This window comes from Lagopus muta, chromosome 1 (genome assembly GCF_023343835.1).
Source record: "Lagopus muta isolate bLagMut1 chromosome 1, bLagMut1 primary, whole genome shotgun sequence".
Classification (NCBI taxonomy): Eukaryota; Metazoa; Chordata; class Aves; order Galliformes; family Phasianidae; genus Lagopus; species Lagopus muta.
In genome coordinates this window covers 66,393,312-66,410,332 of record NC_064433.1, presented here as the reverse complement: position 1 = coordinate 66,410,332, position 17,021 = coordinate 66,393,312, and the positions used below count along the sequence as shown (strand labels likewise).

Here is a 17,021-nt window from a genome sequence, read left to right as displayed (position 1 = left end):
CGCTGTCCCAGTTGTCCAGGCACACGGGGCAGCGGGTGTCTAATGCTGCCTCCATGCTTCCGCCACTTGCGGTGGGCTCGGGGGAGCGGGAGATGGCAATGCGCTCCCCGGCACTGGCGCTGCAGCAGCAGGTGTCACGCTGGAAGAGGACAAGAGGACAAGAGACGTTAGTCACACACCTGGGAAGCGCTGGGAAGGCTCCCTCAAGGTGCCCCCCTGCCCTGCGCTGCCAGTCCCCGTGCCGCCTACCTGTGCCGCTGCACGCGCCTCTCTGCGATGTCCCGTCTACCTGCTCCCAGCAGGGTCGGGGTAAAGAACAAGTGGCTCTGAGACGGCCGCTGAGAGCTGCGCTAGCAGCACCCAGAGCACGTTCCAGCACCAAAGCTCGCCCTGTCCACACTCCGGTCCTCGCACGCACGCACGCTCGCTCGGTCGGAGGCCAGGCACGAACTGCTGGGCTGAGCTGCTGCACCCACGTTAAAGCATCCGTGGACTATGGAGTCACAATCCGTTGCCTGGAGACGTCTCCAAGCACGGCTTGGCCAAGCCGCTGGGCGTCGCCTTCACTCCACCTTCACTTGGGGACATCGCTGCCCATCCCACAGTGATGCCACAGTGCATCGCCGGCTCATCACAATGTGCCGTCCTCACCTGCAGCTCGTGCTCCAGCGCCGGCACAAGTTTCACAAGTTTCTGGGCTTTTCCCAGTGCCACTGCCCACTCCATTCCCCACGCACACCTCGTGTGCTTGGCGTCCGTGTTTCACACCAATCACCGGGGCCTTGGCCACATCTTCCCACGGGCCCCATCAGGTCTCTCTGGCCATGGCATGCATCCCCAGGCATGTACTGCAAGAAGAAGAACTTGTATTCAATAAAAGTTCATGTTTCTCTCTGACAAGTGGTCTTGATGATCTCAGAGGTCTTTTCCAACCTTCCTGATTCTATGACTCCATTGTTCTTAGGCTGCAGGAGGAAGTGCTGCAGACTCTCCCTATGCTCCAGCTCTGATGGCCAGCCCTCTGGGACCTCCAGGTTCCTCCCGAGGGATGTCAAAACTCAGAGCACTGTCCAGAGGATTTTCTCCTTCTTACAGGGCGATCAAACCATAGCGCTGCCTCCAGCTGCAAGCCTTGGCCCTCTGTTCATACAAGGGCTTGCAATAGTTGGCACCCGGTTGGCTTGTCCTTATCAAGGTTTGTCCTTAAGAACTTCTTTACGGTGAGGGTGACAGATCACTGAAACAGGTGCCCAACAACAGGGAGGTTGTGGAGTCTCCTTCTATGGAGATATTCGAGACCCGCCTGGCCACCTACTTCTACAGCCTGATGTAGGAAACCTGCTTTGGCAAGGCGATTGGACTTGATCTCTCAAGGTCCCCTCCGATCCCAAAAAAAAAAAGTTCATGTTTTCACACATAGGGTGGTGACACAGTAGAACAGGTTGCCCAAGGAGGTTGTGGCTGCCCCATCCCTGGAGGCATTCAAGGCCAGGCTGGATGTGGCTCTGGGCAGCCTGGTCTGGTGGTTGGCAACCCTGCACATAGCAGGGGGGTTGAAAGTCGATGATCATTATGGTCCCTTTCAACCCAGGCCATTTCCATGATTCTGTGATTCTGTGATTCTGTGATTCTGTGATTCTACGATTCTACGATTCTACTATTCTACGTTTCTGTGATTCTATGATTCTGTGATTCTACGACTCTATGATTCTTTGATAGTTGGACTTGATGACCTCAGAGATCTTTTCCAATCTTAATGATTCTACAATTCCATCTTTCTTAGGCTACAGGAGGAAGTCCTGCAGGCTCTCCCCATGCTCCCGCTCTGCTAGCTAGCCTTCTGGGACCTCCAGGTTCCTCCCGAGTTATGTCAGAACCCAGCGCAATGTCCGGTGGATTTTCTCCTCTTGCAGAAGAATCAAACCGTAGGGCTGCCTCCAGCTGCAAGCCTTGGCCCTCTGTTCATACAAGGGCTTGCAACAGTTGGCCCCCGGCTGGCTTGTCCTTATCAAGAGTTATTTGACAGTATTTAGTTGCTAGGTAGTTGGTGATAGTGAAGGACAAAAACCTGGTGTCCCTCAGTCAATGGATGGGAGGGCAGGGGCTGCCCAGTTGACCTCCACTGACATGACAGAGAGCTGCAGGGCAGGGCAGCAGAGGAGCAAAGGTGTCTGGAAGCAGGGAGAGGGGAAAGGAGGCTGGAGGAAAGCAGCCAAGAGCAAGGAGGATTGAAGGAAGCAGGAAGGGTCTGGGGAGGAGTGCAAAGGGAGCAGGAAGGAAGGAGGCAGGGGGTAGCAGGGCTGCTGAAAAAATCAGGGGGGAGCTCATGCATAGGAGGGTTGTGATGTGTCTGTGGGCAGCCCTGCCCTGGGGAGGCCTCTGGCACTGTGCTGGCATCCTCACCCACACTGACAGGGAGAGCTGCACTTCATCAAGCAGCTCCAGATCAGGCAGCATCTACTCAGCTCATCGCAAGCTTTCCCGTGCAGATGTGAGGTTGCTTGCTTCCAGCTTTCAACTGGGTTTATAATTTGGCATGGAAAGTACAGGGAGGAAAAAGCACCCAAAACCACGTAGTGACAAAGCATTACATCACGTGCCTTAACGCTTCAGCACAAGGCGCAGCCGAGAGCCATCTGCACATCTGCCAAGCAGTGCATGGAAGGTGCCATCTGTGATGTCTTACGGGGGCATTTCCCGGACTCAGCTTCCAAAGAGTAACTAAAAACCGAGCTCTGTAAAACGTAAGCCACTGCCCAAACGACTGGAGTTTTAGAAACATGTAAGATACAGCTGAGAGAGAAGTCATGATGACTCCCGCTGTTTGGTCTGCTCAATCTGTGTCTACTTGGAGTTCATCAGCCCCGCTGGCAAAATTAATATCTCTGCCATGGTATTATGAGCCCTGTTATCCGTATTCCGCATCATAACATCACACAGTGTACTGGGAGTTAAGGAGCTAGTGGTGCTGTTCCGTGGATTGTTGCTGCTTCCGGGTACCTGGATCTCAGGAGAGAAGAAGAACTACATCTCCCAGAAGACTTTCACTGCTCCCTTTCCATTTCCCGTTCAGAGGGAAAGATAAATCTGTTTCGCAATTCACGAGGCGGCCCCTTTTCTTTTACTGCTTGTCTCTTCAGCAAAGTGCCCTGAGGATAACTGATCCGACTGCTAAAGGCAGATGTAAAGCAGGCGTTAAGAGCCTCAGCCTTTTCCTTATCCACAGAGGTCAGTAATACTGTGCTATTTTGCATTCCAATGTCATATTTAGAAATCAGTTTTTTATACTCAGAGCGCACTGGGCCTTTGTTAAGTTTGCCACTCTGCTCTCTGGAGCTATATGTACATACGACAAATTCAAAACACGGATGGAAATACCTATCTGGTATCTGTACACAGCGTGGCGTGCATTGGACATTGAAAGGTACAGCCCAGAGGGAGCTGCTAATGTGACGGAACGTGTGATATTTAAACAGGCTTCCAGCTTCTCCCTAGAATTCCTTGTGCGTTCATCCGATGGCCATGTTGTTAACCTCCCTAATGGCAGCCAGGAAGGCATGGACGACGCATGTCGCAGGGGAAGAGTCACATTTTAATTTAAAAACACCCCCCACAATAATGTAGAGGCCATGTGCAGCCTGTCATGCAGATGCTGGAGGGCACATCACACGTGAGTTGAGGATGGGCTCCTCTGCAAGGCTGGGGACAAGCCCTGCTCCTCATACCGAGCCTCCCAGCCCTCCAAATACACCACATCCCACCAAGCTCAGCAAGCCTTGGGCAGGTGGCACAGAGACATTTTGCACTGCCGGGGCTATGGACATGCAAAATGAGCAACACGCGGTCTCCCTGGCGCTGGGGAGCTTGGATCTGGGCCCAGCTCTCCAGCTGTGGCCTCCTCAGAGCTGAGCAGAGGGGCAGGATAACCGCCCTTCATCTGCTGGCAGCACCGGGCCTCACGCAGCCCAGGACGCCATTCACCAAGGCAGCCTGGGCTCTTTGCTGCTTCAGCCTGGTGTCCAGCAGGACTCCTAGGTCCGCTCCAGCTGGCTAACCCCAGCTGTCATGCGCTCCTGGGAAGTTCCCCCCAGGTGCAGAAATTTGCCCTTCCCCTGTCATGGGGTCCCTGTCCGGGATGCAACAGTGCCAGCAGTGGCTTGGCAGCAGGAGAAAGGGGAGGAAGCAACAACGGCTGTGCCGTTAGCAACACCAACACGTATTTTTGTGGTCTTTCTTTCTAGTTTATTTGCATGGTGGAATTGGACACTGATGTCAAGGGTCCACTGGGGCCGGCGTGTGTCCCAGATGCTGCCTGGCCCCAGTCTCATCAGCTCGGCCGCTGTTCTATTGCTGCCGGCTGGGTGGCCTCTTCTTTGGTGATGCCGAGGCCTGGCAGTCGCTGGCCTTCCTCTTCGGGGCTCGCCGGGACTGCTGAGGAAGGCTGTGGCCAGAGGGCCCTGCCACAGGCTGCCCTGGCTCCTCATGGGGCACTGCCTGCTCCTCGCTGACCTCCGCAGGGTTGTTATGCGGGCAGCTGGGATGCCCAGCGACGTCTCCTCCTGTCCTGCCTGGGATTTCGTCCCTGGTGGAGCTGGCAGGGCTGCTGGAGAGTGCTGGGCCAGGGACAGGAGCCTCCTGTTGTGGGGCAGCTGTGGGCTCTCATGTTGGGTTGGCCTCCTGTGCCCCAGCAGCAGGGGTGACGTTGAGGCCCAGCAAGCGCTGAGCCTCCCTGCCGTACTTCTGCACGGTGAAGGCGATGAACTGCCTTACAAAGTTGCCTGTGTGGCCGTGCAGGTGGAGGTCCAGCCTCTCCATCAGGATGTCCTGCTCCAAGCCGACGAGGAGCAGGGCCGAGATGACGCTGTTGGCCAGCGCTTCTGCCTGTGGCTCCTCGGTGCCCAGGATGCGGCGCAGCTTCCGTTGCAGCCAGGAGCGCAGGGGCCGCAGCAGGGCTGGGTTCTCCCGGAAGATGGAAGCCCAGGTGTCACGGGAGAGGCCGCCCGCAGAACGCCTGGGCACTGCAGGCCATGGCCAGGCTGCCCGGGGGGCTGCGGGGCGTCGGGTGGCAACGGATGCCACTGGAGCCGGTCTGAGGACCAGCTCCTCGTACTTGCTGTCCGCTGGTGTGGTGTGGATGATGGACTGCACACCCTGTTTGCAAAGCGGACACTGGGGCCTGGTGCTCATCCACTGCTGGATGTGGCTCTGGGCAGCCTGGTCTGGTGGTTGGCGATCCTACACGTAGCAGGGGGGTTGATATTCGATGATCATTATGGTCCCTTTCAACCCAGGCCATTTCCATGATTCTGTGAATCTGTGATTCTGTGATTCTACTATTCTATGATTCTATGATTCTATGATTCCAGGATTCTATGATTCTATGATTCTGTGTTTCTACTATTCTATGATTCTTTGATAGTTGGACTTGATGACCTCAGTGGTCTTTTCCAACCTTAATGATTTCACGATTCCATCATTCTTAGGCTGCAGGAGGAAGTTCTGCAGGCTCTCCCCGTGCAATTCTGTGATTGTATGATATTCTATAGTTTTCAGGAAAGACCTTTTCCAACCTTTTGGATTCTGGAGCTGACTGTAAAAGGGATTTGAATAGTGCTAGTCTCCAACTGAGAAGGAGATTTTTGCTACCTATGATGGGGTTTGTGCTGCTTCTAAAATAATCTGTAGTGAAATGCTGCTCCTTCCATTACCTTATCTGACAGTGCTAATCTGGATGTTTAAAGGAACAGGTCCCTCTACCCATTAGGCTACTGATTCCATTAGGATTAATTGGTTTGTGTTGATTATACAATGGCCTTGGATGGAGAACCTCAGTTTTTCAGGAATCTTAGTAGTGATCATGGATGGGCCTGAAAGTAAAAATTTTGGAACATCACCAGGAGAAGTATTGCGTGCTAAAGAGGCCCCATTATACAATAATCTACTAGAAAATGAAAAGAAATTTGCACTGTTCACAGATGGAACATGTTGTATTGTGGGGAAGCATCACAGATGGAAATCTTCTATGTGGAGCTCTATGCAGCAGGTTGCAGAGGCCACCAATTTGCAGAAGTAAAGGCCATCCAGCTGGCCTTAGATGTTGCTGAACGCGAGAGGTGGCCAGTGCTTTATCATTGTACTGACTCATGGATGGTGGCAAGTGCTTTATGGGAGTAGTTATGGTAGCGGGAACAAAAAAACTGGCAACGGAGTAAACCTATTTGGGCAGCTGAATTGTGGAAAGACATTGCTGCCTGAATAAAGATTACTGTTGTAAAGGTGTGTCACGCAGATGCTCATGCGCCAAAGCATTGGGGTACTGAAGAACACCAAAATAACCATCAGATAGACTGAGCTGCCAAAACTGAGGTGGCTTAAATAGACTGACAAAACAAGCATGAATTATTTCTAGTTATGTTGACCCATGAAACCATCAAGGAAGAAATGCAACATGTAAGTGGGCTAGAGACCAAGGAGTGGACTTAACTATGAACACTATTGCACGAGTTATTCATGACTGTGAAACATGCACTGCAATTGAAGAAAACCAGGAGGATGAAACCTCCCTGGGGGTGAGGGCGATTCCAAAAGTATAAATATGGGGAGGCATGGCAGGTTGATTGTATCACCTTGCCACGATCTTGCAGTGGTGTTATGTGCTTACCATGATGGAGGCAACCACTGGGTTGCTTGAAACATATGCAGTACCCCATGCTACTGCCTGAAACACCATATTGGGTCTTGAGAAACAAGTACTGTCGCAACATGGCACTCCAGAAAGAATTGAATCTGATAATGGGACTCATTTCAAAAATTCTCTTTAAATTCTTGGCCAAACATCATGGTATTGAGTGAATTTATCATGCACCTTTGTCATGCACCATCTTCTGGTAAAATCAAACTATACAATGTTATTAAAAAGTATGTTGAACATAATGGGTGATGAAACATTTAAGCATAGGGAGAATCATTTGACAGAAGCCACCTGGCTGATGGCTTGAGGATCTATGAATTGAGATGCTCCTGCCCAATCCAGCTCCCTACAAACTGTAGAGTGAGATAAGGACTCTGTAGTACATGTAAAGAGCACGCTGGGAAAAGTGGTTTTGGTCTTTCCAGCTTCTGTTTTTGCTCAGGGACCTGGGTCGACTTGGTGGGTGACACAGGAAAATCAGGATGTTCATTGCGTACCACAAGGGAATTTGATGTTGAGGGAGTGTAGTCAGTGATTCCACATACATATATATGTGTATATATATATGTTTGTATGTGTGTAATGCATGTTAATCATTGTTTGTATATATATATATATGTTTGTATGTGTGTAATGCATGTTAATCATTGTTTGTATATATACAGTAAGCATGATGTACTAATGTGGAATAAGGGGTGGAATGTCATGGGTTTATGATTTTTGTTATTGGCATTCCATATCCTAACATCATATAGAGCACTGGGAGTTAAAGAGCTAATGCTCCAGTTTCAAGGATTGTCGATAGTTCAGAGTATACCTGTCTCAGAAGTGAAGAAGAACTACATCTCCCAGAGGACTTTTTATTGTTCTGTTTCCATTTTCCATTTAGAGGGAACGATAAAACTGTTCACAAGTCGTGAGATGGTCCCCTTTCCCTTCTGCTCATCTCTGTGGTGTGTGCTCTCTAGCAGTCTTGCCTTCAGCATTAGAGTAAGGCCTTCAGTTTTTGGACACTCTCATTTCATTTGATTTATTAGCTTCAATTCCAATTATATTGTATTATATTGTGTCACCTTGCATTCCGGTATCTTATCTAGTAAATTAACTTGCGTCCTCAAATCGTTGCTGCTGTTCTGTTTTTGGTCCATCTCCCTACTTTTTCCCCTTTCTCACTCTCAGGTTGTGGTCCATGGGTTCCCCCGGCCCCATTAGTCACATAACTGGACCAAACTGGCCCATAAACTGTTGGCAGATCTCTTCCAAAAAATAGAAATAGAGCCCAAACCAGCGGGCAATTGGAAGAACTAAAATTACACCGCTTTGAATTGTTCTGTGGCATATCTTTGTCTGCATGTGCAGCTGCTAATTAAGTTAATTTTCTCATTCTCTTTAGCCAAGTCACATTAATTTCCTCTCTGAACTAGTTTGTTAACAAACTCAATGTAAAACATGATGAAAACAATTAAAGAGACATACCAGAGGAGTCAGAAAATAAACAGTCTGCTGTTTATTGTGGGTCTAAAGGACTTCAAGAAGATGACTTCATTTGTATCTATAATTCAAATGACCACCTCATAAGACTTTATATTGTTCCACAGTGTGTTTTAATCCAAGACACTTCCATGTGCTGTAAAAAATGTTTCAAATGATGCAAGTTTACAATAAGGTAAACAGCATAAGGAAAGATAAAGACCATTTTCTTCTCAGTTTTTTTACCTCTGACAAGATTTCTCCAGTGTAACACTTTTTTTCTCTAAATTTTCTGAGCTCTGGCTTAAAGATTATGTTAGTTTGGGAGGAGGGAGTGAGGGACATAAATGAAGGAAGAATTCATTTGGAACAACCATTGCAGAACTACCAGCATGAACTAATATTAGTGTAGATGATTATGCAGACAAAGGTGTGATCTACACTTTAGATAAGCTTAAGGAGACTGTTACATTCTCTAAGTTTACTAAGCTTGATAAAATTCTTCTACTTCTGAGGAGCACAGAAGAATTGTCATTTAAACTACTTTCAAGATGAAGAAAAATTAGGCTTCCCAACAGTGTAGATCAAGTGTCATTTAAGATTCTCCTAAAATATAACATACTGTCCTTAATAGAAAGCTTGCAATGCCTACTTTACTCTTAAATACATGGAGAGACTCTGCGTGGATGGAGAGTAACACATTCAGTTCCTGAACTCTCCATGCTGTTTCTTCTTTCCTTGTGGCAATACTCCAAGTGAAAATGGAGACTTGATATTTTGCCTATCCCTTTCAGCTTCCTCATCCTCATCGTATCTTTCATCCTCATCTTCATCTTCGGCTTCACTATGGTGAGGGCTGGAATGCTGAGAGACAGAAGGCGATGGTGGCACTGATGAAGGTCTTGGGAACCTGAAACCTTCCGTCTGGCAGAGAGAGAATCAAATTGCATACAAATTACCACACTGTTCCTTAATTGATTGTGTATAGCAATTTAAGACTGTCATTGCTACAAAGCAAATCATGGGTAATGGATGTAAACTAGACTGCTTTGCACTCCAAAAATAAATTCCCTTGAACACAGATCCCTTAAATCCTGCTCTGCTAGAAAGTGCTTGTATGCCAGTGATCTTCAGCTGGTGTCATAAAAGATAGGCTTTCTTTCCAGCATGGTTTCTTGTAAAATATGATAATCTTTACTGAGCTTTAAAATCCTCACTATTACATTAAATCCTTCTAAGTTCTGTAGTCAGAATGTGCTGAATTCAGAATCTGTCTGAAGTTTGAACAGTTTTCTAGTTATAATGCCAACATCTGCAGAACTAGAGCCAAACAAGGAGTTTTGGCCTAAGCCTCCTTTCTCATTCTCATTTCAAAATACAAGTTGCTCTGGTGGTTTCTGTAGATTTAGTTCAAATAGCATGGAATTTAGACTGGGTCCCTTTTCAAACTGATGCTATTATGCATTATACATGAAGTGACTGGAAGTGTGCCTATAAACTGACCCCTTGAAATTACAGCCAGTCTCCTCCTCACATCCTCTGTTTAGATTAATGCAATATTTTGTGTCTTTTTTTTCCCCTAGTTACACTTTCCCAACTGCTCTTCAATAGTTGAGTTTGTACCGAACTTCTCTATGGGGTTAATTGGAGGAAAAATTAGGGACTCTCTTCTAACAGAAATTGCAAAGGCCAATTCCTCAGCTAGTCTATAGTGGTATAGACCCATCCATGTCACTCTAGATCATCTGAAGAACTGCTTCTGTATTGCACACGGTACCCTTACTGTTTGCATATGACACCACTATAAGTTCTGGTTGGAGCTTGGGTCTATAACTAGAGGTTTTAACTGTGAGTTAACTTCCCTATAGTTAAGTAAAACCTTATTGGCTCTCTCTCACACACACACACACATATTCTTTTTCCTTCTCTCTGTAAAGTAACTGAAAATGCAGATGAATTCATCTCTAAAAAGCAGATTTTACCTTTGGTGGAGCACATGGTTCCATCTCAAATTTATCAGGGAATGTTCTGCTGAGGGCCAAGTGTCTAGCATGCATGTAATACTGCAACATAAAAGAGAAATCTTTACATGCAACATAAAAGAGAAATCTTTACAAGTCAAGGAAGTCTTGGCTAGATTAAAAAAAAAAAAAAAAGGAACAAAGAATGAGTATCTTCTCAAAGATGGTGATGAACAATGGCCGGACAAAAGATAAGCCAAATGGTACTGATATTTGTAAAAAATGTATTACTGGGAAATAGCAATACTGAAGCAGAAGGTGTACCAAGATGGAAACCAGCACTCATGACGGTTGGTGTAGTTCAGTGTAGAGTGACTAGTATTTATCTCTCAACATATAACAGGGTCTTTTTTATCCAGAGAATTTTACATCTTTAAATATACATGTGTATACACTCAAACTTCGGGTTCATCCTTGCATAGGAAGACTGTGTAACCGTTAAAAAGAAGAAATATTTATGAGTTTGATGAGATGTGACATTAAAGGATTTGCCAAAAATAGTTGATGAGTCTACTATAATCACCAGTCACCATCACCTGTACTGAAAATAATAGCTTGTGTCAGAGTCTTACACAGTGTTAGCAGTCGTACAAACAGAAAGATTCTCACACAGATACCAACACAGAACAAGATCTAAAATAGTTACAAAACTGATAAACGTGCATCCATCCAGTTCTTTTTTCCTGTAGATTTAAGAACGTTGCTTTGCTAATTTCTTCTTAGTAGGTGGTACAGTAGTGTTTTCTACATCAAATTAAAAACTCTATTTTGTTTTAATGCACAGATTTAGTGCACAGGAGTGCTGATGAGCCACAAGGTCTAGCAGTGTTTTAGGAAGAACAGATAGAATTCTTGAAAGACTACAGAGCACAAATCCTACTCACTGTACAGTTGCCAGGGTTCTCAGAGACATAAGCTTTTTGTACTGGAGTTGGCATAAGGAGTAGAAAGAGATCACTGTGTCTGGCTTCTGCTCTAACACATTCAGTTAAGTTATGCCTATCCTTACCACAGGACAATGGAAGAATTACACCAAACTATAAAGGCAGCCATCATCTTTAGCACCTCTGACAGGTGCTTTTCAGAACAGGAATGCTTCCTTGCATTGTAGCATGATGCTGAAGACAGAGTGTCTGGAATTTTTAATACCTCTATTAATAGTTTCACACACCCTGCCTAGGTATCTCCAGTCCAACAGATCTGAGAGCCTCTCAGTTCGGTTTCTTTGGATGATCCTCTGGCGACGGGACTGCTGACAAAATCCATACAGGAACTGAGTCAGCTGGTTGCATGACTCATCAGGCGAGCGGAACCTCCTGTCAACTATGTAGATGCCTAAAGGATACAAAGAAAATGTGAAGATAAGCTGAACTGAAAGTGGAATCTGACCTCTTACATTTCCATTCTACTGTCCGTCACATAGTCTTACAAATATTACCTAAGTTGTGTCAATGCCCACATCTATGTTTTTGCAGAGTAGAGCAAATGACCCATCTCTCTACCTGTAACCTTTCTAAAGGTTTTCAAGGACATGTCTAGCCAAGCAGGTGTAGATATATTCTGCAGCTGGCCCTATCCCTTCCAGTAGGTCAGGATATAATTGGGGCTAGCGTGGAGATGTTTCCATTTGATTGTACAGACAATCCAATGTGCTTAGTAAGATGCTTTAGTTTGGTCACATTCTCAATATTGTCTTTATGTACTGGGATTTGGCTGTACTCCTCACCACAATTTAATGAGGGATCATTTTTCTAGTTTAATGAGCTGATTCTTATCTGTAAGTAGGCTCCTTTTATTGTCAAAGGCTTATTTTTAGTGTACAAGATAATTTACTGTTTGTTTGATGAGGGCATGCCTCACTGTTCCCAAAGTCCCAGCATATCCTTCTTGGACTACTCAAAGAGAAGGGGATTTTCACTGCTTCTTTTGAAGGTCTCCAAGTGTTCCAGTGTAACTAGAGGTACTGAAGGGATGTGTGGGATAAAGAGGGCTGAGTTTGAAACAACAGAGCAAACAAAAGATTAAAGATAACAGACAGAGAACCTGGAAAAAAAAATGGATAAATATCAAAGCTTGAATAGCTTGCTCAACATCACCAGAGTTTTGGAGCTCTGAATGTATTTTCCTAATGCACTGTACTAGTAAAAACATGAAATTCAGAAGCTGAAGCATTGTTGCTGTGGTTTTGCTTCCTAATTCAGAGGCACAATTTTGATATGGTGTTAAAAAACTTTACCATAAGCAGCTGGGTCAGCAACATGTTCCTGCATGAAACAGCCGAATCCAGAAAGGTTTGTGGTCACACTGGGAATACCCATCACAGTGCATTCAGCTGCCAAAAGAAATAGATAAAAAAAAATATGTTTATAATATAAGCAATATAAGGCAATATGTTTATAATATAAGGCAATATGTTTTGAATGGTTTCACCCCATGAGAAAAATAGAAAATGAAATAGATGAACAGAAGGTCCCATAAAACTAGAGCTGCTCTGAAAAAATCAAGGGAAAACTATAATGCTTTGTAGTGGATTAAGGGGAAAAGAAAAGAGAAAGAAAAAGAAAGGATTTTTAAATAGAAAATTTCATACTGTTTTTGCAAATATATTTTTGTGTTTTCCAGTAGCTAAACTGAAAAAATCGCAGGATTCTAGTGTTGAAACAGAGAATCGTGATACATGGCCTGGACTGTCTGCATTTTAAACTGAAGCCTGTTGTACACAAATGTTAATTAGGTGATTCATTACTATTTGTAAAATTGATTCTCCTAATTGCAAGAGCGTGCATTACATTGTATGTTGTTATTAGGTGCTTTTAAACTAGTCTCCATAGTAACAACAGAGAAAACATTAAGTTCGAATTGCTTTCAAAGTACATGTGGAATCAGCTTTACAAACTTATAAAATGCATGCCTCTTTTGTAGTTATTTCTATCATTGTTGTAAGAATAACTTTTTACTCCTGCTTAAAGAGTTTCTGCTGATGAATATTAAGCCTAACCTAAAGCAACAAACATATGAAGTAAAATACTCCAACTGAAATGCTGAAAGCCATCTACATGGCCTTCCTTCATACGACAATGAAGCTGATACAGCAGAGCTACAAGTCCACCAAAAAAGAACACTTTCTGTTTCAGGGAGAATTAAATGGATATATCAACCAAGAGAATCTGTTCTGCATTAGCAAAAGAAATAACTCTTTTAACAAGTGTAAATTGCAGCTTTCCTCAAACCGCTAAGTAGTAGTCTAACTTTTCTGGTCAGGTTACTTTAAAATTTAATTTCAAAATCGTCCCTGGCTGTCACATTTTCCTTATACTTCAGCTGAGACTAAAACAGGAAGAGAAAGTGCCAGAATCCAAAACTTGCATTGGAATTAGATAGCTCTCTTAAGTAGTGAGAAATAGCTCTGGAGAATGATCAACTTCACAAAACTTTTATTCTGATTCACTGGCTTACCGTGAATTCACTTCAGAGGAGCATCCAAATGTTCAGATGTGTATCAAGATTACAGAAGATATTTTGCAGGACATACAAAATAAAACAGGCACCTAGGCTTTGATCTTGATAGACATTCAAGTTTATGGTTTGTACTGATTTCATTAGGTGTTAAGTACCCATTGTAAGTCTGGGTAAATTTTTTTGAACCTAAAACTAAATGTTCTCTGTATCTTTAAAAAATTTCCCTTTAAGTCTGTGAGAATATCTATTACCTCATGTAGGTATTTGTGGTAAATATCTTAGATGTGGTGTTACATACACATACCAAACTTAATTGCTATCTGGAATTAAACCCACTGAAGTATGTCTGCTGGCAGCATCAGAATTCTTGCTCTATTCTCTGTTTTTCAATACGCACATTCTTCTAAATCTTTTAAAATCCCCTATGCAAATTAAAAATTATATTTAAAAATGACTTTTTCATTTTATTTTATTTTGTTCTAAAGCCACAGAAAATTGAAAGATTACATGTTAGTATGGAAAAGGGTCCAGCGCAGGGACAAATTTGAGTAGCTGTCAGTCAGTAGATGCCATTTAATACCACCTGGCCCCCAAATTTTTTCAGCAGTAAGACCTTTGCACTGCAGAGGAAACAGAGTCGAAAGAGTTTTTTCAGCACTCTAGAAGAAACTGGCTTTAAATCTATTCTGCATCAGCAGAACGGGTATTCATCTTTTGACACCTATTAAAATGTACAGATTGCCTACCTGGAGTGTAACCCCAGGGCTCATAGTATGATGGAAATACACCCAAGTGACAACCTCTAACAAATTCTTCATAGTCCAAGGGCAGCAACGGGCTTGTCGAAGAAAGAAACTCTGGATGTACTATTACCTGGATATTCAAAAATTACATTAGAGGTGAAAGAGAAGCATCATCAATGCATTGCATTTATCAGTAAGCTTCAGTAATTTTTTTCACTTTGGTCTTCTTCTGAACACTTGGACAATACCTTCCTTGTCCATCCTGTTATCTAATTCAATTTCCACACTAAAATGCATTATCTTGTAACCTGTCTGTATGTAGTCTTGTCCTGGAAATAATACTGATAATGAACACTATTTTCTGAATGGGTCTTTGGCATTGTTCTTCTTGCTCAAGAAGGGCCATGCACATTGTTGATTATGCCTAAGGCTGTAACATTTAGCAGTACTACATTGGTTCTCTTGGTCTGTTGTACCACAGTATTGAATATTGGGATGTTTTCTTCCAGAGGAGGCCTCATAAGAATACAGCGCTCCAGAGCACCCAGCTGAAAAATAGGAATACTTGCAGTTCTCAGAGGATAGCTGAAACCAGATGTATTATAATGCCATCATCATAATTCTGGACTTGGGCTAACTGATCTTGCTGAAAGACTAAGCTTATTAGCTTAGGCTAATATCCCTCTTCCAGGACCCAAGCTAATTTGTTTGCACGACACTGCTGGGTTTGAGGTCACTGCCCCATATTCCACTGTCAAGCAGAGAAGCACCTTGTATAGCCTGCCCAATCAGCTCAGGGAGAAAGGATTATGAGGGAAGGGTTAAACCTTCTCTGGGCCTTTCTTCCTTGCATTTACATACTCTGAACATTATTCCATGTCAGGGATATGCCTTTCTCTTTTCTTAATAATATAATCATGTTATTCTCTTGGGTAAATTGTATTCAACCAATAAATGGCTTGTAAACTCATTATGCAAGCTTATTTGATCCCAAGGAATCAAGTAAGATTTTTCATTGGCATCACTGTAGCTTTTTCATATGTTAACTGTGTCTTCATGGACGTGTAATATAAGTCTCAAGATGACTTTCTCTTTCAACTTTACAGAATTTTTATCCATGACATTCAGCTTATTAGGTGCTAAGCCTGTTGGTATAGTAGGTAATTTTCCTGTTGTAATACCAGTTTTGTACAACCTATCCAGTCAAACCTGTTGAGAAGCAGGAGGAGGTGTCTACAGTATTACATGCAATTTACTGACTAATTATTCAAACAGTTTGTATTCTATTCTCAGAGCTCACTGGATCATTATTCCTGGAAAGGGGGCAAGAGGGAAGAAATAGTACATTACTGACTCTCTATCAGGAATTCGACTGTTCTTTCTATGCTAATGATCCAGATTCAGACTCTTTAATTCCATTTTATATCTAGAATGAGAAAACAACAGAAGGTACCTTTACTCTGTCTGTTCGGTTGTTGAAAAGGCCAATACGTCGGATGGTATTGAGTATGGGATCATTGCCATCGTCAATCATGTTGTGGGTGGTCACCGGAGGCAGACAGTGTCGCTTAAAAGAGAAAAGACAATCCTTGAGCCAGGCAAAGCTCCCAGAAAAGTGTCCTGTTACCATCTTCTGAGGTTAGTGGAAGACACTGGGAAATTTTGCTTTTAATGTGGATAGCTTTTTACCATTTCATTTGAAGACATGAAAGGAACATTGTTTTTTTACAGAGCCCAGGATACAAAATAGACCATAGAAGCTGTCACAGGCTAATTTACCTCAAAAGAAATGTATTTGCATTAACTTTAGAATGCCTACCATTTATTTCTACTTGTTTTTTGTGGCAGAGGATTGACCTTAACTCTCCTAAGGGATTGAATTTACATCTTTCATTAAAATGGAATAATTCAAGCTTCAGAAACAATGCAAAGACTTTGAACTTTGTATAAAAGAAAAGAGTGACAGCATTTCATGTCCTGCATGTGACTGGGGGAAGATCTGCAGATCTGCCAAAATAATTATTTTGCATCAGACTTTCCTCAAAAACAATCACAGACGATCTTTAAATGCTACCAGTGAAAAACTTTTTTTTGTTGTTAAAAACTTTTTTTTTTTTCAAAGCACGCATGTCATACACAATCCTTGTACACAGCTGTGCTTAACTTACACAGTAGATTTTCATATAAATAATTTGCTTTCTGACCTGAGTTGAAAAGATGGCTCTTTTCATAATGGTTATATCATCCCGGTCAAGAATCTTGCTCAAGTCTGGAATTTCTCCTCTGCGGAGGCAACACAGAGCCTAGTTTACCAAATGATTTACTATCAGTCCTTCTGAGAACTAGCATTATGAGTTTACATTAAAGATGCTTAAAAAAAAAAAAAAAAAAAAAACTAGAAATAAACAAGGTCTGATCCGAAGTCTGCTGATGTCAACCTGAATCTTTCCTTAGTTTTCCTGTCCCTTCTACGCTCCCTACAATTTATTCTCCCACAAAATTGCTATCCTTCCAATTAGCTTACAGAAAACTCCAAAAGGAATTTTTGTTTTGTTTTGTTTTTCAATCGCACTTTATTTTTGCTGAAGTTTCAGTCCTCTTAGCTCTGGATGATTCACTTCCAGCTCACATCAGCTG

The 17,021-nt window shown here is 43.5% G+C and overlaps 1 protein-coding gene across 3 annotated transcripts in view; it reads right to left on the bottom strand.

Annotated features, from left to right (window-relative positions):
* Positions 1–8,175: 8,175 nt before the first annotated feature.
* The window catches only part of GYS2 (glycogen synthase 2), a 41,627-nt gene continuing 32,781 nt past the window's right edge, over positions 8,176–17,021 (bottom strand). For 2 of the 3 annotated variants that reach the window (XM_048927331.1, XM_048927340.1), the window contains 7 exons: positions 16,589–16,667; positions 15,838–15,951; positions 14,388–14,514; positions 12,419–12,514; positions 11,354–11,517; positions 10,144–10,224; positions 8,176–9,085 (listed from right to left, as the gene is read on the bottom strand). In XM_048927331.1, the coding sequence (XP_048783288.1) occupies positions 8,864–9,085; positions 10,144–10,224; positions 11,354–11,517; positions 12,419–12,514; positions 14,388–14,514; positions 15,838–15,951; positions 16,589–16,667 (883 nt within the window). In that variant the 3' untranslated portion in view covers positions 8,176–8,863. Of the gene's footprint in view, positions 9,086–10,143; positions 10,225–11,331; positions 11,518–12,418; positions 12,515–14,387; positions 14,515–15,837; positions 15,952–16,588; positions 16,668–17,021 lie in introns of all 3 variants that reach the window. The other variant, XR_007373335.1, reaches the window with a different exon arrangement.